The 27,383-nt window shown below is 45.5% G+C and overlaps 1 protein-coding gene across 1 annotated transcript; it reads right to left on the reverse strand.

The window, feature by feature from the left end:
- On the reverse strand, positions 1 to 26,040 carry LOC106607610 (cilia- and flagella-associated protein 61). Its single transcript, XM_045719517.1, has 11 exons — positions 25,985 to 26,040; positions 25,456 to 25,522; positions 24,004 to 24,070; positions 23,575 to 23,592; positions 23,222 to 23,421; positions 22,425 to 22,572; positions 22,017 to 22,089; positions 7,187 to 7,355; positions 1,014 to 1,111; positions 599 to 869; positions 1 to 324 (listed from the first exon to the last, which is right to left on the reverse strand). The coding sequence occupies exons 1-11, from the start codon at positions 26,038 to 26,040 to the stop codon at positions 1 to 3; spliced, it is 1,491 nt and encodes a 496-aa protein (XP_045575473.1).
- Positions 26,041 to 27,383: the final 1,343 nt, after the last annotated feature.

Raw genomic sequence — 27,383 nt, forward strand, 5'->3', positions numbered from 1 at the left:
TTAAATCTTGGCCTGTGTGTAGTTGGTGATGAGGCCGTCCAGGTCGGCTGGAGGGTTGATTGCCGGTTCCAGGGATAGGTCGAAGAAGGGCAGCAGAATAGCAGCCAGCTCCTGGACCACCTCCCTGGAGTTGAATCTGGAGTGGGACCACTGGTCTGAGTGGTAGTGCCGGGGAAACTTGGTCAGAGGCCTAACGGCACGGATGGTGGAGTCGCTGGTATGGAAGGTGGTGTCTATGACCAGTCGACCATCGTACACCAGACAGGCATTGTTGTTGGACTGAAAGGCATCGTAGTTCACCCCTTTGGAGGAGAGGTTCATGAAAACCCACAAGAAATCAAGGATGTGAACAGTTTTACTAAATTTGTATCAAAATCCTTTTCTACCATTTTACACTGCTCATAAGAGGATGAAATCAACAATAAAAATGGACAATAAGAAAACAACAATGATTGAAGCACTTTGGAGAAAAAAGACCACAAAACCACTTTTGTACAATCCATTTTAGAGCTCTCTTACACAATTCACTGAATCAAGTATGAGGTTACTGCACCCTAGTAAGAGCCCCTCTTTTCTCTCAGAGCTGTTGAGTTGGACTTAAAGAGCACTCCAGCCTGAGAGGTTGAGTGTCACTGGTGAAGGACACGAAGGTGATTGACTCAGGGTTCTGCCTGTCATTCATCTGGGCCAGAAAGCAGTTGTGGTGAACATGGACCCCACTGTTCTCCAAGGCCTTCTCCACCGTGTGGTTACCGAAGCATGAGCTGGGGCTGCAGCTAGAGCCTTCATCAGTGGGCAGGTGGATACGAAAGCCTTCAACACCCAGGCTCAACAGAATCCCCACACAGGTGTACACATCGATGGTGTTGCTGTGATGATGGTATTACCTGTCGCGCCAACATAAAAACTAGACATTCAAACAAAGAACAGAGATTGAATGAATGGTGAGCTTGATGCAATTTACAATCACAAAAAGAGGATTGGTTGAAATCTATTACAGCCAACCAAATTACTCAGACGCTACGTGGATGGGGAAGATCAGGTCACTTGGCAACAAGGGGGCAAGGCAACCAAACAAAGACTGCCTAATCTTCTCCTTGTCAGTGAAGAGCTGTTGGGGGGGGGGTGGACGAGATGAGAGCATCTATCCCAGTGACCTCTGAATTCTTACAGCTCAGCCTCTGTATGTACGACATGCCCCGGTGATGAAAACACAATTATGCTAATAATGACAGCAAAAAGAGGATCTAAATGAGTTTAGCCTTAGTGAATGGGTCCTTTGATGCACAGGCTTCGGAAGTGACAGCTTTCTGCTCGAGGTAGGCATTCCTACCCTTGGGCGTATTATCCTAAATGGGAGGAACAACAATGGTTGCGTCCCAGTTGATTAGAGCTTGTGCCTGAATAAAGTAATTTATTTAAAATCACTTTTGTAGAAACAGAAAGCAGTTTATTGAAGCCCCTCACTGTTTTCCAGTTCTTTTTTGTGCCCCTGTCCGTGGTGCTGAAGTGGATAGCCACAGCAAAGCCACTGCAAAGTACAATACTGCCAGTACACTTTAAATGCATGCTATATTTTCTATCCTTTATATTCGTATTATTCCTCATTCCTCTTTCTTATTCTTCCATTCCTTTCAAATTTTTTGAGGGGGAATAAGGAACAAATAAAATACAGCCATTTCCAACACGTTTTCATTCTGTCTACAACATTCAATTCGTAGTAACAGTAATTTGCATTTTGTAATGATATCCTCCATAATGAACAGATCCCCTAATTAGTGAATATAATAGGCTTAATCTGGATCACTGCACATCTCATATTCCTTCAGAGGAAAAAGATTAATTCCACTTAATGACATCAGTCTTTTCATCAGCAGAAAACAGAAAACCTTTTCTCTGCATACGTTCCAAATGGCACCCTATTCCCTTTATAGTGCACTACTTTTGACCAGGGCCCATAGGCTCCGGTTAAAAGTAGTGCGCTATATAGGGAATAGATTACCATTTGGGACACAACCCTCAGAAATTAATATCACCCTGTAAATGGAGGGAGATGGAGGAGGCAGACCTGGTTGAGAGAGATGAAAGATTTCCCCCTTCTCACTAATTACCGTTATTATTCATATCCTATTGAATAATGGCACATCAGTGGAAATTAATGTAAAGGGGTTATCATGCCTTTAGCACTTCCTACATACAGTACATACAGTGCATTCGGAAAGTATTCAGACGCCTTGACTTTTTCTACATTTTGTTACGTTACAGCCTTATTCTAAAATGGATTACATCGTTTTTTCCCTCATCAATCTACACACAATACCCCATAATGACAAAGCAAAAACAGGTTTTAGCAAATGTATTAAAAGTAAAAATACTGAAATATAACATTTACATAAGTAGTTAGACTGTCACGTCCTGACCAGTAAAGGGGTCATTTTGGTATTATAGTTTGGTCAGAACGTGGCAGGGGTGTGTTTGTTTTGTGTGTTTCGGGGTTTTGTTGTATGTTCTATATTTTCTATTTCTATGTTCCATTCTATGTTGTGTATTTCTTTGTGTTGGCCTGGTATGGCTCTCAATCAGGGACAGCTGGACATCGTTGTCGCTGATTGGGAGCCATACTTAGGTAGCCCTTTTTATAGCTGTGAGTAGCCTGCAATACTGTTCGTTCATTGTGTTTTGTTTATTGTTTTGCTGGTTCACGTTAATTAAAATATGATGAACCCAACCCACGCTGCGCCTTGGTCCCCTCTGTCAGACGATCATTACATAGACCCTTTACTCAGTACTTTGTTGAAGCACCTATAACAGCGATTACAGCCTCAAGTCTTCTTGGGTATGACGCGACAAGCTTGGCACACCTTCAAATGGGGAGTTTGTCCCATTCTTCTCTGCAGATCCTCTCAATCTCTGTCAGGTTGGATGGGGGGCGTCGATGCACAGCTATTTTCAGGTCTCTCCAGAGATGTTCGATCGGGTTCAAGTCCGAGCTCTGGCTGGGCCACTCAAGGACATTCAGAGACTTGTCCCAAGTCACTCTTGCATTGTCTTGGTTGTGTGCTTAGGGTCGTTGTCCTGTTGGAAGGTGAACCTTCGCCCCAGTCTGAGGTTCTGAGCGCTCTGGAGCAGGTTTTCATCAAGGGTCTCTCTGTACTTTGCCCCGTTCATCTTTCCCTCGATCCTGACTAGTCTCCCAGTCCCTGCCGCTGAAAAACATCCCCACAGCATGATGCTGCCACCACTATGCTTCACCGTAGGGATGGTGCCAGGTTTCCTCCAGACGTGACGCTTGGCATTCAGGCCAAAGAGTTCAATTTTGGTTTCATCAGATGAGAGAATCTTGTTTCTCATGGTCTGAGAGTCCTTTAGGTGTCTTTTGGCAAACTCCAAGCGGGCTGTCATGTGCCTTTTACTGAGGAGTGGCTTCCGTCTGGCCACTCTACTATAAAGGCCTGATTGGTGGAGTGCTGCAGAGATGGTTGTCCTTCTGGAAAGTTCTCCTATCTCCACAGAGGAACTCTACAGCTTTATCAGAGTGACCATTAGTTCTTGTTCACCTCCCTGACCAAGGCCCTTCTCCCCCGATTGCTCAGTTTGGCCGGGTGGCCAGCTCTAGGAAGAGTCTTGGTGGATCCAAACATCTTCCATTTCAGAATGATGAAGGCCACTGTGTTCTTGGGGGACCTTCAATGCTGCAGAAATGTTTTGGGACCCTTCCCCAGATCTGTGCCTCGACACAATCCTGTCTCGGGAGCTCTACGGACAATTTCTTCGACCTCATGGCTTGGTTTTTGCTCTGACATGCACTGTCCAGTGTGAGACATTACATAGACAGGTGCGTGCCTTCCCAAATCATGTCCAATCAATTGAATTTACCACAGGTGGACTCCAATCAAGTTGTAGAAATATCTCAAGGATGATCAATGGAAACAGGATGCACCTGAGCTCAATTTCGAGTCTCATAGCAAAGGGTCTGAATACTTATGTAAATAAGGTATTTAAAAACATTTATTTTTACAAATGTTTTCATTTTTTCATTATGGGGTACAGTGTGTAGATTGATGAGGACCATTTTTTATTTAATCCATTTTAGTTTAAGACCGTAACGTAACAAAATGTGGAAAAGGTCAAGGGGTCTGAATACTCTCAGGAGCTAGCCTGGTTACTTGTCTGTTTGTGCCACTCCTCAACATTTACTTGGCATGACAAGGAGTGGCAAGGACTGGAACGATGGCACAAACAGACTGGTACACAGGCTACATTCATACCCTCCAGCTCTACAAAGTTCATCAGCAGTCACTGGTAGACTGTCACACAGTCACGGTGGTTGTTGAGGGTGAAGAGGTTGGATGGGACAGGCCCAGGGTGTATCTACGGCGGGGCTAGGAGCTGGCTGTTGGGAGGAAGCTGGCTTATGTCCACACCAGCGGGACAGGGAACCTAGCAGGGATGAATCTAGAAATCCTCACAGCAATCATTCAACATTGTGGACGTAAAAATAACAAAGTATGGTATGTCATCAGTACAGCATCAGGGCGTTGAGAAATTATGACGATTATGTCAAAATAATTTGCTCTACCTATAGAAACAGAGGGTTCTATTTTCGTCTGGCGCTAAGGAAGCATCAGCGTCAAATGCACGTTCGTCTTTTAGTCGTGTAAAAGCGGCCGCTTTTGACATTTTCCATCCAAACACCAGGTTTGGAAATGTACCTGTGTATCATCAGCTCACTTGAGCTGAGGTGGGAGGGGTGGCAATATTTGAGGTTTGTCCTTAACAAGCGCAAATGTGACAATTTCATGCAGTGCTAATGGGGAGTTTTAAGACCCACAAAAAGCAGGTCTTAACGGTAAAGCAGTTGATAATGGTATCATGGATTTTGAGAGCGGAAGCGAAGCCTATCCAGCCTTGACACACAGTACCCATTGAAGGAATGATGTGACTTTTGTGCCGGTGAATCTCATATTTAGAAACATAAAATAAGTATTTGTTTCCCCCCCATTTCGTTTAATAAAAATAAAAAAAGATAATGAAGCATAGCCTCCCCTCCCCTCATTTAAGCCTGGTTTAGCAGCATTGGTTTGTCTTTTATCTGGTCAACATTAGCTAAGTAGCCTATGAATAAAGGGTTATTACTGAGAGTGCTTTGAAGTATTTCGGATGTTTTTTCCCTTTTTTATTATTCACAATTCACATAACTGCATTTTGCTTGTTGAAGTAGGCTATCCATCCCCATTTTCAAAGACTGCCCCTCGTCTGATTACCAAAGACAAGCTCCAACAAACTATTCAACCTATAATGCCATATCAACGGCAGACTTTTTTGAGAATCTGTCTCGCACATAGGCAATGATACAATTGACAGGAGCTAGTATTTCGTGTAGACATGTGAATGTTATACATAAAGAAATGTAGGCCTACAGTGCCACGAGAGAAGCGGTATATGATATCGTGCTTCTGACCCAATCCTATTTAGAAATATTGTTGTTTGTTTGAAAAACAGATTGATTTTTCATTTAATTTGATTTAAAAAAAACACACTTATTATAAGGATTCACTGCCCATGAGTTTATAGACGGATTGGTTGTTTAGTAACAAAACCGAGGCATGCTCAGCTATCGGGCGGGGTTGGCTTAGACTGTTGACCGTCATGTAAACTATTTTGTCTCCAAATGTTAATTGAAAACATAAATACATTTGCACCATGACCACTTGTTGTCTCTCCAATACATCGTTAAAGTTGTTGGTTATCTAGATAGCTCATTTTAGCCATATTAGCATTGACATGAGTCAAAAAGCACCTCAAAACAAGACATGGTATCAATAACATGATACAACGCGCGGAAACGAGCTACCTACGATTCCCCACATGGCAGCTTCTTGTCGTTGTTGCTAGCTCTCTGACCGTTCAGAATCGTAACACCACATGGCCTTCTGCCTCGTGGATGCGCACTCATCATGTTCGTGTTGTCAGCCAACCCGTATATGGTGAGAACATACATTGCTCGAATGCAATGCAATTTCGTCTGCTATTTCTGGAGAAGTGCAAATACGATCTGTAAGATGGTTCCACGAGGTTTATAAAACATTACATTTGCAAGCAGTATAATGGAGAGTGGACATTCCCCATTTGTCTTTATAACGGATCTTTATCCAGCTCCTATGAAAAGTTGGGATGTGCGTAAAACACTCCATAGTCTTAGTTGCCTTGTCTGTATTATACGCCCAATTATGGGCAATACGCCCAATTATGAGCAATTATGGTGCCTGTAACTGTATTTAGACATAGCCTATTTAAAGCAAGTTCTTGTTTCGTCAATAGCTTAGTTAATTTAATCTTGATGATGGACTACTTTTGCCATGTCCATGTCCAGATGGCAATTTACAGTAGGCCAAGCCCCTATATCAGTGTGAATGCTATAGCCTATGTTTGACAATGTATTTCCATATTGAAGCATTGCAATTAGAACAATGTGGACTTCAAACATGTTCAACATTAGCAAATATGGGGAAGGCTATTTAATGAACTAGGCTATAATGGACTAACATTTGAATTGGAATTGATGACAATGGAACACATTCAAAAAAGGTAAATACACCACTTGAAGCAACCACATATTTAGCCATGGAGCACGTTCTGATTGGCCAGTCAGGGGCCAAGCCTCGACACACCCACAACTTGCTTATTCGTCACAATCTAGTCCTTTAGCGCCACCGCCAGCTATTGCGCCCATAATTACTGTACGGTTGTGAAAAGAGCAAAAATATTTCTGACACTCCCCTGAAACCTAACACCAGCGGTAAGTTTTACCATTGCATTTTTTAAAATAGAGCACTGAGCGTGCTTTTCACCTGACACTATTACATAGTAGACCAGAAGTGGCAAACATCCGGCCCACGAGGGGGTCCAATTCAAACTTAATATACTTTAAAATAACTAAAACCAAATCAGAACAGTTTCTTAACATTGTTCAGCTCGCTAATAATCGACTAAATGAAATCTAGACAGTCAGGGAGCATAGAAAATAAATAAAAAATATGGATATTAAGAGGACACATTTTTTTTCTCAAATTTTGTCGGCGAGGAAATGATCATTGCGGACCTCACTGTAGACCGAATGCGGCTCCCGAGGCAAAATTCATTTGTCACCCCTGTAGTAGACCAGTGTGTTATATTTCCCTCTAACCTGGTACTGCTGGCCTGTATAGAAGATGAGGTGATCATAGGGCACCTTCCTGCCCCCAGACACCAGCACGTGCTTAACTGCCCTGTCGATGCCCACCCTCTTGCCCGTCACCACGTTGATCCAGGAACGGAGAGACAGCTGGGTATGGTCCCTGTCACAGTAGCCATGGCTGTGGGTAGTGGACAGGGAGAGTGGAGTTAGTCAGCTTGGCACAGTCTATAACAGATGTTCATTATGTAGTATGTTAAAGCTTTTATAGAGCCTTCTGAAAGGTGTGTTTGATAGGCAGATACAGTATATATTCTGTGTCTGGGTATTATACATTTGTAGTACAGGCCATTTCTGTGTCCATGAGATCACGATGATTCCCAAGCTCTGATTTCCATTGACATTGATGACGACAGTCTTCCATGTAGACCTTGAACGATAGTAAGGTAAGCTGCAGGTATCTCATCTTGTGGACAGGAATCTCATCTTTTCATTGGTGTAGTAGCCCGGAAAGCCTTGCGTGAAGATCAGAGTCATGTTATTGAACCTGCAGGTGTGGGCTGGAGCAGGAAAGAAACATAATGATTTCTGGGAAGATGACTTTGCTTCTGACAACTCAGTGGCCTTCAGCCAGCCTAGGAATAATGCATAGATAGATTAACAATGTCCAGTGCAGAATACGAGAACATGTATTTTCTGAGAAATTATGACCTCATCGTACCTAAACCCAAATGGTCTAGCCCTGATGATCAAATGGGTGTATTTCGGCAACAGTTATCTCAGAGTTCCTGTTTCCTTTTGCAGTAGCGGAAAAATCTAATACTCGACATGCTGAACATTGGTTCAGGAAGAACAGAGGGAATCACAGAGATATGAGCCAAGGCTCTATCTGCAGTGTGTTGTTATTCTCTGAGAGCTGAGTGACAGGGCGCAGATGCATCTGAATGCCTCCATCTAATACCCTTATTGCATTTCATCTACATCGGTATACATTAAAAATCCTTTATTTTCTAAGCCTCATAGTAAAAGCCCTTCCTTTGTTTTGTCTGGTTTTGTCCCCAGCCTGTAGTGTTCCTCTTACGCGTTTACTATCAGGAGTGTAAAAGGTCTCTTGTGATGTAAATGTCCTCCTTTGTTCCGTGCCAAATGGACATTATTCCCATTGGTGATACAACAGAGAAAGCCTCAATGGTGCTGAGTGAAAAGGAGATGTACACTGGGCTGAGCCATGTCATGGCAAGCTTTAGACCGCCTGCAAGTCTGCTGCCTCTCTCTGGGAGGGAAAGTGATTGATCTTGTCTAAGTTGCACATTTGTGAATGAAGTGGAAACAAATACCTTTTCATGCAACACAAACAGATGTGTCAGCACAATACTTATTACAACCCTTTAATGTCAATAGATTTTAACACTCGGTTTGATGTATAGAATAAATAACTCAACCATAGTCTTTGTTCACAATGGCAGCCTAATCCAGTGTGTTCCCTTTCAGTCAGTCAACTTCGGTACCACATACTATGGGGTACCACATACTATGTTCGCACTCTCGCGGCTTCGGTTGAAGGATCTACAGTCACGCCTGCCAAAGGTCAATGAATTCCGCGCCTCGCTGTGAGCCCCGCCTTCCACAGGTGATAACAGTGAGGCTCGGATTCATTACTTCAATTACACCTCAGTGTGCACACTACTAAAACAAACAATTGGAACACGAGACTGTTTTACGTTGCGCCAACTAAATTGTCCCTTAGTTGGCGTGCTCAGCCACTGGAAGTTGTGTGCTGAAGTTTGTATGATTCTCAAAAGTTTCCTAATAATGAACAATTAGATATTCTTGTAATTGATTGGCCTGGCTATAGCAATAAGTAAGATGGCTAAAGTACCTGAAGACGAAAGCTAACAAGCTGGGTTCGTTTTTTATTTGTATTTAACCTTTATTTTACAAGGTAAATTGACTGAGAACAAATTCTCATTTACAGAAACGACCTGGGGAATAGTTACAGGGGAGAGGAGGAGGGGATGAATGAGCCAATTGTAAACTGGAGAGGATTAACAACCATGTCCCAATGAATTCAAAGACACTCACGTTGATTGTCTTGTATGGCTCGGTGCATGCTCAGGCTGCCCTCGCTCAAATCAGTTTGTGTGCAAGACTAGGGGACGGCTGGCAATGTTCCCCTACTAATCCGTGGCACAGGTTCTCTTCACAATAGTGTAACATTCTTTAGGGGGCTTTGTGTTTCCGGTAGTGACTTCCTCTCCCGCATGCACGTACCTCGTCTGAGTTGCAGGACGCAGAGATGGTTTGGGTCGTTGGTAAAGTCGATTGTCTCCTGGTTTCTGTCACTGATCCTACCTACACTTTCGAGACTAGGCTAGCTAACAAGTGCTGCATCACTGAGGCAAGCTAGCTACGACTAGCTATTTGTACCTCCCCACGGTAGAGTTGCTTGGGTAGCTCTCTTGTTTAGCTAAACATTTACATTTACATTTAAGTCATTTAGCAGACGCTCTTATCCAGAGCGACTTACAAATTGGTGCATTCACCTTATGATATCCAGTGGAACAACCACTTTACAATAGTGCATCTAAATCTTTTAGGGGGGGTTAGAAGGATTACTTTATCCTATCCCAGGTATTCCTTAAAGAGGTGGGGTTTCAGGTGACTCCGGAAGGTGGTGATTGACTCCACTGTCCTGGCGTCGTGAGGGAGCTTGTTCCACCATTGGGGTGCCAGAGCAGCGAACAGTTTTGACTGGGCTGAGCGGGAACTGTGCTTCCTCAGAGGTAGGGAGGCGAGCAGGCCAGAGGTGGATGAACGCAGTGCCCTTTTTTGGGTGTAGGGCCTGATCAGAGCCTGAAGGTACGGAGGTGCCGTTCCCCTCACAGCTCCATAGGCAAGCACCATGGTCTTGTAGCGGATGCGAGCTTCGACTGGAAGCCAGTGGAGAGAGCGGAGGAGCGGGGTGACGTGAGAGAACTTGGGAAGGTTGAACACCAGACGGGCTGCGGCGTTCTGGATGAGTTGTAGGGGTTTAATGGCACAGGCAGGGAGCCCAGCCAACAACGAGTTGCAGTAATCCAGACGGGAGATGACAAGTGCCTGGATTAGGACCTGCGCCGCTTCCTGTGTGAGGCAGGGTCGTACTCTACGAATGTTGTAGAGCATGAACCTACAGGATCGGGTCACCGCCTTGATGTTAGTGGAGAACGACAGGGTGTTGTCCAGGGTCACGCCGAGGCTCTTAGCACTCTGGGAGGAGGACACAAGGGAGTTGTCAACCGTGATGGCGAGATCATGGAACGGGCAGTCCTTCCCCGGGAGGAAGAGCAGCTCCGTCTTGCCGAGGTTCAGCTTGAGGTGGTGATCCGTCATCCACACTGATATGTCTGCCAGACATGCAGAGATGCGATTCGCCACCTGGTTGTCAGAAGGGGGAAAGGAGAAGATTAATTGTGTGTCATCTGCATAGCAATGATATGAGAGACCATGTGAGGATATGACAGAGCCAAGTGACTTGGTGTATAGTGAGAATAGGAGAGGGCCTAGAACAGAGCCCTGGGGGACACCAGTGGTGAGAGCACGTGGTGCGGAGACAGATTCTCGCCACGCCACCTGGTAGGAGCGACCTGTCAGGTAGGACGCAATCCAAGCGTGGGCCGCGCCGGAGATGCCCAGCTCGGAGAGGGTGGAGAGGAGGATCTGATGGTTCACAGTTTCAAAGGCAGCAGATAGGTCTAGAAGGATGAGAGCAGAGGAGAGAGAGTTAGCTTTAGCAGTGTTAAGTCGCTTGGTTATTCTAAACGAACCGTGATGCGGTCAAAGAGGCTGGCTAGCCTAGCTTAGACTAAAGAGCCTCCTCTATTTTGTCACCAAAGCCCCATATACTACCCACCACTGCGACCTGTATGGTCTCGTTGGCTGGCCCTCACTACATATTCGACGCCAAACCCACTGGCTCCAGGTCATCTATAAGTCTTTACTAGGTAAAGCCCCACCTTATCTCAGCTCACTGGTCACCATAGCAACCCCCACCCGTAGCACGCGCTCCAGCAGGTATATTTCACTGGTCATCCCCAAAGCCAACACTTCCTTTGGCCTCCTTTCCTTCCAGTTCTCTGCTGCTAATGACTGTAACGAATTGCAAAAATCACTGAAGCTGGAGTCTTATCTCCCTCTCTAACGTCAAGCATCAGCTGTCAGAGCAGCTTACCGATCATTGTACCTGTACACAGCCAATCTGTAAATAGCACACCCAACTACCTCATCCCCATATCAATACTTACCCTGTTGCTCTTTTGCACCCCAGTATCTCTACTTGCACATCATCATCTGCACATCTATCACTCCAGTGTTAATGCTAAATTGTAATTATTTCGCCTCTATGGCCTGTTTATTGCCTTACCTCCCTAATCTTACTACATTTGCACACACTGTACATAGATTTTTTTATTGTGTTATTGACGGTTTGTTTGTTTATGTGTAACTCTGTGATGTTGTTTTTGTCCCACTGCTTTGCTTTGTCTTGGCCAGGTCCCAGTTGTAAATGAGAACTTGTTCTCAACTGGCCTACCTGGTTAAATAAAGGTGAAATAAAATAAAATTAAATAAAAATAAATAAAAAATAACATCTGCTAGCATGCATAACTCCCACTGAAAGAAACTTACTAGCGTTCCCCTGGGAATATGGCAACCCCATTCCTATTTTCAATTCCTGGAGTTTGAGAAAGTAGAGAGAGCAGGGCTTGCATGTTCCTCCGATGAGGAATATGCGCTGCGCCACAAAAAACATTGCTGTGATGACAAGTGCCCCCACATTTTGTTATGTCAAACTGGGTGCTACATCAGCCATTGCCAGAGTCCTCTGTGCCCACAAGGGGGCCGGGGTTCATGCAGGCTATACAATCTCACTGTTACGATCGTTGTTGGAAGGATTGGACCAAGGTGCAGCGTGGTAGGCGTACATCTTACTTTATTAAATTAACAACAAATACAAATGTAACGTTTAGTAGGGCTAAACAGCACAGTACCAAAACAAGATCCCACAAACTACAGGTGGGAAAAAGCTGCCTAAGTATGATCCCCAATCAGAGACAACGATAGACAGCTGCCTCTGATTGGGAACCATACCCGGCCAACAAAGAAACAGAAAACATAGATTGCCCGCCCTAGTCACACCCTGACCTAACAAAATAGAGAATTAAAAGGATCTCTAAGGTCAGGGCGTGACACTCACGGAAACACAACGTCTGTTGGAAGCTTGTCTATTTTTAATGCCGCTCTCGTACCCCGCATCCCATGGTGTTCACGGGGTTCAAGGTGTAAATCAATCTCCCCATCGTGGGAGTAATAATTTGGGAGATTCACTCTTTGTCCATAAGGGGGCACCCCTCCCCATAGGTGGCTCATTACTGGGATTCATTGCTGATTCCTGCCTGTAGCTCACATTTCCCTATGAGGTGTCTAGTGATACAGGTTATGGGCCCTGTAGGCGATTGGTGGTTGGTAGCGCAGTCGAGGGAACAAGCAGGGTTGGACACGACAATGCTATTATCCAACACACAGTCTCTGGGATTCATATGAACCTCGAAATGGTCCAGTGCTGGGAGCCAGCCGGTTACCGGAATGCATCTTACCGCCTAAAACGAGTGAGGCTCATTGTGACAACAGTACTGCCAATCGGGGACATCCCTGATCACCGGAGCCCTTGTACCCAGAGTGGGCTGGGCTTTAGGCTAACCTTGGCACAATTTTAACAACCTCGAAGTTCCACAGTGTTCACGGGTGTCAAAGGTGTTGTCTCCCACATGTGAGTTTGATGGTTGTCAAGAGTGGTGGAAATGGAAGAACAACCATCTCTCCCAGGCCACAAAGTGGTGTCTTGTCCATTCAGATGGCACTTCACGGGAGGCTCGCTGTCTGCTCCGTCCAGTGGCGCGCATGTGTAGTGTCACCGTTGATCATGTGAACAGTGATGCCAGGGTACAGGCTACAATTTATTGTGTCTCCCCCACGCTTCTGCAGTGTTATCACGTTGACTATTCTCGAGGTCTCAGCGCCCGTTTTGAGTTAGTAAATATCCTCCCGTCTCCAGAAACAGGCAATCCATGGGGTTCCTATGTCGAAGATCCAGGACGCTGGTACAGCCAGTGTTTCCTGGTTCCAAAAATGGACGGAACATTGGGTCCCATTCTAGACCTACAGTACCAGTCAAAAGTTTGGACACACCTACTCATTACAGGGTTTTTCCTTTATTTGTACTATTTTCTACATTGTAGAATGTACAACCACTGTACATCTATATCTTTTTTTGGGGGGTGGGTTAGAAGGATTACTTTATCCTATCCCAGGTATTCCTTAAAGAGATGGGGTTTCAGGTGTCTCCGGAAGGTGGTGATTGACTCCGCTGTCCTGGCGTCGTGAGGGAGCTTGTTCCACCATTGGGGTGCCAGAGCAGCGAACAGTTTTGACTGGGCTGAGTGGGAACTGTGCTTCCGCAGGCCAGAGGTGGATGAACGCAGTGCCCTTGTTCGGGTTTTGGGACTGATCAGAGCCTGAAGGTACGGAGGTGCCGTTCCCCTCACAGCTCCGTAGGCAAGCACCATTGTCTTGTAGCAGATGCGAGCTTCAACTGGAAGCCAGTGGAGTGTGCGGAGGAGCGGGGTGACGTGAGAGAACTTGGGAAGGTTGAACACCAGACGGGCTGCGGCATTCTGGATGAGTTGTAGGGGTTTAATGGCACAGACAGGGAGCCCAGCCAACAGCGAGTTGCAGTAATCCAGACGGGAGATGACAAGTGCCTGGATTAGGACCTGCGCCACTTCCTGTGTAATGCAGGGTCGTACTCTGCGAATGTTGTAGAGCATGAACCTACAGGATCGGGTCACCGCCTTGATGTTAGCGGAGAACGACAGGGTGTTGTCCAGGGTCACGCCAAGGCTCTTAGCACTCTGGGAGGAGGACACAATAGAGTTGTCAACCGTGATGGCAAGATCATGGAACGGGCAGTCCTTCCCTGGGAGGAAGAGCAGCTCCTTCTTGCCGAGGTTCAGCTTGAGGTGGTGATCCATCATCCACACTGATATGTCTGCCAGACATGCAGAGATGCGATTCGCCACCTGGTTGTCAGAAGGGGGAAAGGAGAAGATTAATTGTGTGTCGTCTGCGTAGCAATGATAGGAGAGACCATGTGAGGATATGATCTCTCCTATCATTGCTATCATCCGCATACATTGGATGTCACTGCTCCCTGTGTAGCCCTACATTCCGTGTGCGCAATACCCAGACTGGCGCATCTGATGGGGGCAAGTCTGGGGGGTCTGCCATCGGCCATTTAATTTAGTATCCATTTGGGTCGGGTTGTGGCGTGATTATATTTCCCCATAGTATGTTTTACCGAAGTTGACTGACTGAAAGGGAAAGTAACGTTATGACTATAACTACTGTTTCCTGAAGGAGGGAAACAAGGTACAACACCTCTCTGGCCCAGCGCTGCCCGTTCCTGGGCAGCGCCCGTTCTCGGTGAAGAGCGTTATTAATTGAAGGAATGAATCCGAGCCTCACACTTATTACCTGTGGAAGGCGGGGCTTCCAGCGAGGCGCATTTTTCATTGGCCTCGACAGGCGTGATTGTAGATCCTTCAGCCGAAGTTGCGAGAGTGCGACTCCCCCATAGTATGTTGTACATTGTTTCCTTTCTTCAGGGAACAGTAGTTATAGTCATAACGTTACTTTTTCTGGTGAACAGAGAATAATCGGAGCTCATTTCAATCCAACTTTCCGTGTTTAATCTGAGCCAGAAGGTGGGTTTAACTCCCAGCACTGAGGCATTAAGGCCTGTGATTAGGCTCTGGACACAACCAAATCACCAGCTCCTTGGCTTTCTGTCTGTCTGTTATCAGACGCTGACAGACGGCCGCTGTGACCCCGGCGCTCCACTCCCCCCACACCGCTGACCACCAGGCAGAGAGGCAGAGCAGCCCCACCACCTCTTTATCTGACTGCCCTGTTTCCCCACCCCCCCAACTCTGACCCTGTCGCACTGAGTAATGGAGGAGGGGGGTGGGCTGGATGGAGGAGGATGGAAAGCTGGAGGCCAGCCGTTTGGGTTGGCCTGATAAGGGGGCCCAGCAGGGCCCAAGCTGATCCATCACTCAACCAGGCCCACTGCTAGCAGAGCCTCGCCATTATTTTAGTGGACACTAACTGCCTCATTAGTCAAGTCATTAGTGACAGCAAACACAGATCGCTGCAGAAGATCCCTGACAGGAGAACAGTGGAGTGGCTAATTAAAGGGCCAGCGCTCGGCCCTCCTGAATGCCAGCCCCAGGCAGCTGTGTGCCCATCGCCCCGCCGCTCCTGCCTGCCAACCCCCTCCCTGCGTTATGCACACTCCCTCCCTCCACGCTGCTTTCACATCCGCACACAATGACCCGGTTGCCTGGCAGTTATCGGCTCATGGTGAATGAGCAGGCCTAAACGCCAAATTGTTTGGAGGAACAGTTAATCTCAAAGATGGGATGAATGCAAACATAGCAGCGCCTCCACTTTCTAACCAATCAAAGGTCTGGTGACATTTCCAGAGATTGGATTCCTGGAATAAAAGACAAATGCTGGAGAACTCTTTCTGCAAGTGAATGCTGTTGACATACACTTTAGACAAGTGTTTTTACTCGTGGTCATGGAGGGTTGTCGTGTGTGTTCAGGCTTTCATCCAAGCCTAAAATTACAAAGCCTCATTTATCCAATCAACTAAACATCAAGACTTTGAGAAGCAAGAATCTGTACACACTGCATGGGCAGATAGATTAAGAAGAGTTAAAAAAAAAGCTTATTTATGACGATGCAAAAAAGACTGTAATAACAAAAGGAGTTGTATTGGTGTTTGTTTGAAGGTAACCATGAATTCAGAGTAATACTAATAGTATGCTGGTTGTATAAATTGCCTTGGTGGGAAAGGGGATGGTAGTGTGTTCACACATGTTGCTCTGGGTGGGTATACCTATTAGCCTCTCTACTCATATTTCTACTAATCACTGCTGTTAAAGCAGCACAAGCTGCTGCCCTAATACCGACCAGTCACTCCCACTAATTACAATCATCTGGATGTCATTGGGCTTCCTCTAAAACACACATTTCTTTTTTTATGTACTTTATTTATCCATTTTCAGACATGAGAAAAGAAAGAAAAAACGTACAATAACCGTACAACCCCTTATTCCCCAACCAACCACCCACCTCCTCCCCCCCATCCACCCATTCCTCCACCTATCCCTCCACCAAGGCGTCATACAAATATATCACAGAAAATGTAATAAGACAAAAAAAATAGACAACGATAGAAGCAAAAACTAAACTAAACCAATGGAAAAAATTATATAAAATACAAAAATCGGTATCGTAATTATAGTTGAAACTTATCAGCACAGTATATGGCCACTAGATCAGACATGACTGCTTACTAAAATATACAAGTTACACTATGTTAAAGACAGGCTTTCCACATATTGTATGAATGGGGACCCAGGCACAGTGTACCTAACCTTTTCCAGAGGCAGGGATGACATCACCTCCTTAACCCACTGCATAAAGGAAGGCGGCTATGCAGACTTCCAGTGAAAGAGGGCAAGACGGCGAGCTAGCAGCGAGGCAAAAGCTGTTGCATGCCATTCTGATCTAGGGGAAGTACTCAAAAAATAGGAGTGAATGGGTTGGGGCTAATAGTTTTGTTACACGTGTGAGAATGGCAAAAAAGAATGGGGTCCCAGAAGCCACTCAAAGACTGGCACGACCAAAACAACTGAATGAGCCCGTGCCTTGTGCAAAATGATGAGGTGTGAATACGCCCAATACTATGTTGCCATATGTCATCGGGTAGCTCGGCACCCATGTCTTGCTCCCATGCAGATTTTGTATTTGCCCAGGAAGGCAGATTAATGTTCTGTATTAAATCATATAATCTGGCGATTGTGCCCTTCAGAAATGGGTTAAGATCTAAGCACCTCTTGACTGGACCAAAACACACTGTCACCGAATATGTCGTACTCTTCGGCGAATATGTCGTATGTGAGAGAGAAGGACCAAGGCGCAGCGGGATTGTGGATGCTCATGTTTTAATTCAAAAAAGGAGTAAAGGAACAGTCTTACAGGCATACAAAAACGCAGTGCAAGAACAATTCCCCACAACCCCAAAGATAAACACACACACCTATATAGGACTTCCAATCAAAGGCAACTATACACACCTGCCTTCAATTGGAAGTCCCAATCACCAACACAACATTCAACAAACACAAACCACCTGCCACATCCTGACCAAGACTAAGCAATACGCTCTCTGCTGGTCAGGACGTGACAGTACCCCCCCCCCCCTCAAGGTGCAGACTCCGGGATGCACCTAAAAAAGAAAAACACAAGAAAATCCCCAATACCCCAACAAAACCAACAAACAATAACCCCTAAACAAAAAAGGGAGGGAAGGGAGGGTGGCTGCCGTCACTGTGCTACACCCCCCCTCCCCAACCCACCTATATACTGGAGGTGGCTCCGGTTCTGGCAGCTCCGGGCAGTCTGGCCACTCTGGCAGCTCCGGGCAGTCGGGCCACTCTGGCAGCTCCGGGCAGTCGGGCCACTCTGGCAGCTCCGGGCAGTCGGGCCACTCTGGCAGCTCCGGGCAGTCGGGCCACTCTGGCAGCTCCGGGCAGTCGGGCCACTCTGGCAGCTCCGGGCAGTCGGGCCACTCTGGCAGTTCCGGGCAGTCGGGCCACTCTGGCATCTCCTGGCAGTCGGGCCACTCTGGCATCTCCTGGCAGTCGGGCCACTCTGGCATCTCCTGGCAGTCGGGCCACTCTGGCATCTCCTGGCAGTCGGGCCACTCTGGCGGCTTCTGACTAGCGGGCGGCTCTGGCGGCTCCTGACTAGCGGGCGGCTCTGGTGACTCCTGACTGGCGGGCGGCTCTGGTGACTCCTGACTGGCGGGCGGCTCTGGCGACTGTTGACTGGCGGGCAGCTCTGGCGACTGTTGACTGGCGGGCAGCTCTGGTGACTGACTGGCGGGCAGCTCTGGCGACTGGTGACTGGCGGGCAGCTCTGGTGACTGACTGGCGGGCAGCTCTGGCGACTGTTGACTGGCGGGCAGCTCTGGCGACTGTTGACTGGCGGGCAGCTCTGGTAACTGTTGACTGGCACTCCAGTCTTGCCCCGTCAAACAGCCCTTGTGCCCCCCCCTAAAAAAATCTTGGGGGTGCCTCTCGGTCTCCCTTACCCGTCGTGTTCCCCAGTCCTCGCCAGACTTCTTCCGCTGCTTGGTCCTGGTTAGGTGGGGAATTCTGTCACCGAATATGTCGTACTCTTCGGCGAATATGTCGTATGTGAGAGAGAAGGACCAAGGCGCAGCGGGATTGTGGATGCTCATGTTTTAATTCAAAAAAGGAGTAAAGGAACAGTCTTACAGGCATACAAAAACGCAGTGCAAGAACAATTCCCCCAACCCCAAAGACAAACACACACTCCTATATAGGACTTCCAATCAAAGGCAACTATACACACCTGCCTTCAATTGGAAGTCCCAATCACCAACACAACATTCAACAAACACAAACCACCTGCCACATCCTGACCAAGACTAAGCAATACGCCCTCTGCTGGTCAGGACGTGACACACACATGAATGCTTGTATACAATTTCTCAATACTTCAAAAAAAGTGAAGCCAGTGTCTGCTGACCCCACTACCACAATGATGGTGACTTTTGGTTCCATGGTTAGTTTTTGGTTGATGTGGTTGAGTGCATATGGTGCCTGAGGCGAAGTGGCAGAGAGTGTCCGTAAAAGTAAGATATTCATTTGTTTGATTAACTTAAAAAATGTCTCTCCTAAATTAATATTTCAGTCACTCTAGTATTTTTAAACAATATACAGTACCAGTCAAAAGTTGGGACACACCTACTCATTCAAGGGTTTTTCTATATTTTTACTATTTTCTAGAATACAGAAGATACAGAATACAGAAGATAGCCCTATTTGGTAAAACACCAAGTCCATATTATAGCAAGAACAACTCAAATAAGCAAAGAGAAACAACAGTCCATCATTACTTTAAGACATGAAGGTCAGTCAATCTGAAAAATGTCAAGAACCTTGAAAGTTTCTTCAAGTTTAGTCGCAAAAACCATCAAGCGCTATGATAAAACTGGCTCTCATGAGGACCACCACAGGAAAGGAAGACCCAGTTACCACTGCCGCAGAGGATAAGTTCATTAGAGTTAACTGCACCTCAGATTGCAGCCCAAACAAATGCTTCACAAAGTTCAAGTAAGACACATCTCAACATCAACTGTTCAGAGGAGACTGCGTAAATCAGGCCTTCATGGTCGAATTGCTGCAAAGAAACCACTACTAAAGGACACTAATAAGAAGACGAGACTTGCTTGGACCAAGAAACACGAGCAATGGACATTAGACTGGTGGAAATCTGTCCCTTGGTCTGATTAGTCTAAATTTGAGATTTGTCTTGGAACCAAATAAGGTGAACGGATGATAAGGTGAACGCAGATAAGGTGAACGGATGATTTGTGCATGTGTGGTTCCCACCGTGAAGCATGGGGGAGGAGGTGTGACGGTGTGGGGGTGCTTTGCTGGTGACACTGTGATTTATTTAGAATTCAAGGCACACTTAACCAGCATGGCTACCACAGCATTCTGCAGCGATTTCCCTGAGCACTAAACTACCTAAAAGAGAGTACCAGCTTTCAGCACAAACATTCTATTATTATTTTAGCAGTGTTCATACCAAACAATATGGACATTTCTTAGTATTAGATGGTGCCACTGGAAGCACTGAGTGAAACTTAAGTGCCAGCGCTCCTACTTAAATACTAACAAATGTATTATGGGTACTGGCTCTATTGAAAATAAATGTCCAAATGTCATTCAACACAAGGTACAGAGTGAGAATGGTTGCAGAGAACATTGTGTTATCCACAGAATTGTCCATTTCTCCAAATGCTGCAATGGATCACTAATAACCACACAGTGATCTTAGAGCGCTAAGTGGTCCTTGAGCATTCAGAATTAGCTAGATTGGTTTCCCTGCACACCTTGTTGGATGGAAAATGGCAGCACACCAGAAAGGAAGGGGTGGAATTAACCTTCGCATAATATTTATGTTGCTTCCGGCCGTGCCTGCTCTGTTCTTTAAAAGAACACACGTCAACAAAACGTAAATGCAAACTCTTCATGTGAAAATGAGCAAATGTTATCAAACCTATGTAATTAAAGTGCGAGGAACAGTTCAGTTCAGCTATTGACGTCTTTATTTAGCTTTGTAAAGAACACCCTCAAAAAAGAATCACCTGAAATACTCCAGACAGCCAAACAACACAGGGCAGGTCTGATTTGTGATTTGTCATGGGCAGGTAGGTATAGCGTGGGGCAGGTACAGCTGTCCCTGTTTCCTGTCCCTGTGGAGATGCTGCCTAACCTTTTCTCTAACATAATGGCCGGGCGCTGTGACCATGGCACTGTGTAATATGATCCCGTATTGATAGAGAGGGAACAGGTGCTTTAAATCTGATTAATACATCTGTGCTAGACACCAGGCTTACATCACAAAGCGGCGCCTGCGTCCTAAATGGCACCCTATTCCCATGGTGCACTACTTTTGACCAGGGCCCCACAGAGCTCTGGTCAAAAGTAGAGGGAATCGGGTGCCATTTGCGACGCAACCTGACAGACAAAGCTGCGAGGCAGCGCTCTGCTCTCCTCTTATCTACACGGCAGCCTGGATATGATGGTTGGCGTGTTACTAAATAGAGCTTTGAAATTGGATGGGCTGGAATGGGCGAATGCAGGTGTATCTGCAAATGCACTGAGGGAGAGGGGATTGATGCGTGACAGACGTGACACATATAGGAACAATTAGTCTCCGATTTAAATCTATGATCTAAGGTTAAAAAGCACAGCAACATGTTGCATAACATGGTTCAGAACATGCTGTGGACTAAAACTCCATTGATATTATTATATTTGACAATGTTGAGAATATCTACTGATGTAAAAGAGGAATGTGCCGTGATTAGCAAAAGTCAAATGGTGAAAGTGTTACCTTTATAAAGTTCTGATTTAGAATAACATTACATTTGCAGCATATCCAACACAAGTGTTTCATTATGCGGATAAGGACAGGTCCAGGGCTATGTTTTGTTAGTCTGAAATGGCTTCCTTTCCTGGTGTCCTTTTTTCCATGACCTAGCTTTTATAGGTGAACAGACTGGTTCGGTTTACTTTAGACTATTTTGCTTCCACCTGTTCTGTCCAGCCAGATCAGTGAATATGGAGGAAAAAGGACACAAGGAGAGGAAGCTAGTTACAACTATTGAGATATAGCCCAGGTGCGGCAGACACTGGTTTATGAGTGTGATAAGTGGACTATGCTGCTTTACCTTGTTAAACAGCAGAGGCAAACATCCCCAACCGTCTGTCAGAGCAACCATCTGCTGCCCTCATCTATATAAATATAAGCCCTTTAAAAATAACCTGCGAAGGTTGGGTTGGAAAGACTATTAAAGAAAACCTGTGCATATACAATACCACTGAAAAAGCTCTACAACTCATTATATGCAATGTTCAAAACTGCAATGCTGTTTGTACATGGCACGCCTTACACTTGATTGAATAATTATCAGTCACATAAAATCATTTTATCCATCACAATATTTTACTGTTTGACACAAATATCAGTTATAAACACTCCATGCTAAGTGGGGAATCCATCAATTTTAAAGCAGCGCCCTCTTGTGGGCATGTAAATTACCCACACTAAAGATCCTTCCCGTCTTTCTCCCTACTCTAGCTCTGTCTCATATCCAGTGGCGGTTCTAGACCATTTCAACTGGAGGGGCCGAGCTGGGGCCAGTTGTACTGTTAGAGGGGCCAGTTACATTAGACGTTATTGTTGTCATATCGTTTTCTTCACTGCATTGCAGGCATTAGCAGGCAAAAGACCATGTTCCGCGTTGCCACTGTCTAATAACGGATGTAAAAAAAAAGAACGATAGCAAAAATGTGTTATGTAAAAATGATTTCATACACCACATTTAGGGGGGCCACAAGGGGGTCCAAAATTGTTGTCACAGGGGCACTGGTCCCCCCCCGAACCGCTAGTGCTCATATCATCTCTCTCCCGCTCATTCTGTTAACCTGGAGACAGTGGGTATTTCCCATTTGCATTCCCTGGCATGTTAAAACATGTTCACCAGCTGCTGCTGTGCCCACCTGGTCCTTGGTGATCTGCTTGGATGGTGTGTTGATGCCCAGCTCGTCCAGGGGGTAAACAATCTGGCGTCGTGGGAGCACCGGGACCATGCAGTTCAGGACAGAGGTCAGGTAACGGGCACAGGAGTTCTGAGGGGAGAAGAAAAGGGGCAAAGGTCAGGTGAGGTAATACATATGAGCTATACTATTGATGGAGGCAAGGGCGGGTGGTGACTAACAGGTGCCAAGTCTAAGGTGATATAGGATGCATCCCAAATGCCACCCTTTTCCCTATATAGTGCACTACCTTTCACCAGGACCCATAAAAGGTCTGTAAAGGGATACGGTGCCATTTGGGAAGCAGACATAATTAGTTCAGATGAACAAGTTGGTTTACACGATTTACATGTCCTTCAACGTGCTCTTGAATAGAAATAAACCCCTTCATGGCTGGCCAACCCAATGCTCCACCATCCACTGCCCAAATGATGATTCCTTCCAAATGATGATTTCCATAATTCCATAATTCTATTTACACCTCATCATCTCCCAATCTGGTGCATGTTTGTAGAAGGTAATTAGCAGGAGGAGGAGGCCTCTACACACTGAGGAAATGTCTTCTCACAGTCCAGAGAGCTGGAGCTGGCAGTCTTATATCAGCACCTGCTGCCTTAACCCCGGAGAGAGCTGGTGGCTGGGCAGGCGCTATCTGGTACTGAACGTACGCACACAATCTGGAATGAGCACATTGAGGAGTCACTCAATGTAAGCTTTACGGTCTTTAGGCTGTTTCTCTCACCCCCTGGCTGTGGCAGGAGGGGTAGATTGGGTAGTAGAGGCAAGATTTGTGGGCGAGCTGCAGCGCCCGCTTCGGGAAGTGTTTGGCGTAGTGCTGGAAGATGGGGTTGAGGGCGAAGTGACACCATTTGCCGTACTCCTCATAGCAGTGGTGGCTGAAGTAGATTACGTTTTTGATGTTATAGTTGGCTCGGATGTAATCTATATCGAGAGAGAGAGAGTTTAAGTAGTACTAAATCTACGAAAGCAAAATACCATTGAAGTCTGTCTAGTGAAGATAAAAAAGAAAATTGCTTCCTAATTTCCAATAATTAAAATCCCAACTAGTTGGTTCGGAACTTGGGCCATAAACACCTGCAAGGGTGTTCCAACCTGGAAGACACACCAAGAGAAAGAGACGATGGGAGATGAGATATTACACATAAATGTGGTTCCATTTTCATTTCCAAAGTAATTATCTTTGTTGGAGCTCTGCCATAGCCATGTTTGACATCTGGGGTGTAATGTGGTAATGTGGTTTACATGGTAATTAGTTGGTTCCTTGCGAAAACCATCAATCAATCAGTGATACTCCAAGTCTTCCAACATAATAATTGTAATCACTGGAACAGTTTTGTGTGATTGATTGATAAACGGAGACTAGCTAAGGTAAATGGAGCTAGTGGTTATTGTACTATCCTTTGTCCTATTTGCAGTAGTATGCCCTGTGTGTCTGTGACTGGCCATGTCTCTGTTGGCCTTGAAGAACATGTCCAGGTCCTCCAGCAGGGCTCACATGCAGACCGAGTCTCTTCACCATGTCACAGACAGCAGGCCGATCTGCAGACACTGCCAGCCTCATGTCAAATGTCTTGAGAAGACAACAAGACCAGGATTGACATTACACAAGCAATATACAGTACATCTGGGGCAGTGGTCAACAACTGGTCGATTGCGATCGACTGGTCGATCTCCAAGACATTTCTAGTCGATCAACAAACATTTCTGTAAAAAGAATATCCTATTTTAAAAATGTTTTTGTTCTGTTGGCGGTAGGTGTACTTGATTCAGCAGCCCTAGAGCCGGAAAGGCAAAGTGTTCCCATTTTGAACCATTTCATGTGTCCGAAGGTAGAACTCCGCCTACCCAGCAGACCCAGAGAGCAAACCAAGTGCAGCTATAGGTCTACCGCTGGCCCATCAGATAGCTCAGATCACCATGTCTGCACAGTTTCCTCGAGCCATAGACTGTAAAAAGAAACCTTGTTGATACTGTGAGATTTCAAAACTTTTAAAACCAAGACTAGAGAGACTCAATGAATACAGCAAAGAGTTGCTGTTTTGATGAGTAAGTTCATGCTTAAGTTGTTATTCAGCACTTTTATAATCCATAAAATGTGCGTTCTCCCTACTTCCACTCATGCTACAACCAGCACTGAGAATGAGCATAGCAAAGTGTTCCGATAAGCTTGCATTGTTATTATTAGTGGCTTGTGTCTTTTTTAATACAGAGGAATATTTCACTTTCTCCGGTCATAAGGAGTAACAACAGGAATTAGTACACGAGGCAGAAATAATGCAGTGCGACTTGAGTTTCGCCATCAGCTGGAAGACTGTGTCCCCTTTTTGTCAGCGGAGGGAGGGAGAGTGGAGGAATGGTGAGTCGAGTGAGAGGCAGCCTCACTGCTGCTCCCTCCGCTTTTTACTGGCCATCAGTTCAGTAAAAAAAAAGAAGCACATTATCATGCTCACTCAGCTGTGCCTCACAAGTAATACAACAAGTTCTATTACCAGTGTGATCATGCACCTACATTTCTTTCAATATAGTATAAAAATGGTCTTAGAAGAACAAAATTGGCAGGGCAATTCAATCATGGCCAAATGTAGTGATAATGTATTGGGGCTATAGCTTACTGCACAAACCTCATTGCTACAGAACTGTTTTTAATTGGTTAATGTTGCATGTGCTTACGTTTTATAAGTCATGTTTTTTTTTTATCTGAGCGGTAGATCTCGTCTTGCATTTTGACTCAGAAAGTGATCTGGGCTCAGAAAAGGCTTGGTGACCACTGATCTAGGGGATGTCTCTCTTCAATTCCCCATTAACATCCATCTCGGTTTGATCCTAAGATTAACAAGTAGATGCATGCTAAGACAATGCACTTTGTACCCAATCACATTTTTATATTACACCCACTTAAGCAGAACAGAGCAACGGAAGATGTAGAGCTCCTGGGGCAGGCTGCTGGTGTGGTACCACCTTGAGGAAGCTCTGGAGGAGGGGGAACTCAGGGAGCAGCTTGGGCACAGAGATGATGCCGGTCCTGGATGAGACAAGGAGATTGGCTTCATGCTTATCACATAACCTCAGGTTCAAAGACCCTCCACAATAAGGAAATCACTGAGTATAGGATGTCAGTCATAAATGGGTTTAGTAATAAGACTTATAGAGGGTACTTACAGGGAAAGGTTTTAATATATTGGGCAGGAAGTCCACCGATCTGTAGTTGAATGAGGAAAGTTAAGTGAAACTGTGTTTCTGCCGAAGCTCTAATCAGAGCCAATATGGAGATCATAGCGGTGGAACAACTGGCCAAGCAAGCTGCCCGTCTCAGTACAATGCCCGTTGGTCTCGGCTCAACTTCTCTCCTTCAAGTTACTGTCACTTTAAGCGCCATACTCATTAATTACATGCTCATTCTCGGTGGGGAGTGACTGGCTTCCATATTCCAGAACAGCTGGGCAGTAAGGCGACAGAGAGAGGGACCCAGCGGGAGCCAACTAACAATCCCTCGCTCTCCTTCACACAGCACAAGACTGATACACACTGGAGGGCTGCCATGATAAGTGAAAGATTTCCACATATTCATAAAATGGAGAAAGACAAATTAAATTTGATCACCTTTGATTAATGGGAATGTATTTCCTCTTTATTCTTCGAAATAGTAACCCTTTTGTTAACGACTAGGTAATTAATTCATCAATGAATTATTTAGTAATCAAATTATGCTTGTGATCTTCCCCTGAACTTACCTCATTTCAAACTTCTTATTGATGACAACTAACTGAACAAAGAAAACATTGGGTGTTTCTGAGACTCTTGGTTGCAGAGTCACTTCTGAATCCCGAAGCTCTGCAGCACAAGCCTGGGTGTCCACCGGCTGCAATGAGAGCATCACGATGTTAATATATCAATAGGAGATGAAGGAGAGCACATAGCTAGGTGGACATGAAGGTATACCATGAGGACTTCATAATTGATTTACCTCTGATACTTCACTGGGTATGGCTGTAACTTCACTTCACATTCTCTGTTTTACATCATGTGATTACACCTTGCAATTCACGTAATCAAACCAATATGTTACATTGTGCCTGACAATGGCATATCCATTATAGCCTTACAGGATTGCAGTATTGTGTTATAGCCTTACAGTAGTTTGGACACATGGATCCTCCTGGATCCTCATCCCTGTGTGCTGGTGGTGTACCCTGGAGGCCCCTTTTCCTCTGGCTCAGGGGCCGTCTCAATCGGGTCCTCTGGGCTGGGCTTATACAGACTGTTGAAGGGCCCAAGCTCAAAGCACTCCTTGAGCAGCTTCAAGTTGATGTCACCACTCACACTGATGAAGCTCACTGCAGTTCCCTCATTCTGTGAAGACAGTGCACAGACAGACACGGTCATTATACTGTAATGCCATTTGTAATGAAATAGATAGTATATTTCCTCAGTGAGTTTGAACACTAGTAATACATATGTGCATACTATCAAAGTTGACCAAATATTTTGTTCTAGGCTACAACTTTCATTTGAGCTGTGGCACGTTAAATATGATTGGTTTCCAAATTAGACCTTTATAAACTGATGGTACCACGGGGCGTGCAAATTAAAGTAAATAATACACGATGTTCCTAAGAGGAAGAGAGGGCTGAATAGTACAACCCTCTTGGGTAATGTTGTGCTGTTCGTTCTCTGAACGGAGGACACATCCTGAAAAAAAAAGCTAGATGTCTGAACACAATATGTTTAGTGAGAGCATGTCTTGGCAGAGTGTCAACTCTCATCTGCCATATGCTGCCATGAACACATGTCAGCTTGAGTTGAAGGGAGGGGAGGAAAGATCTGCCATCTTCTAAGTCCTGGGGGAATGCACCCCAGCAGGATTTCTGTGAACCAGGCAATAG

The sequence above is a fragment of the Salmo salar genome, chromosome ssa06 (genome assembly GCF_905237065.1).
Source record: "Salmo salar chromosome ssa06, Ssal_v3.1, whole genome shotgun sequence".
Lineage (NCBI taxonomy): Eukaryota > Metazoa > Chordata > Actinopteri > Salmoniformes > Salmonidae > Salmo > Salmo salar.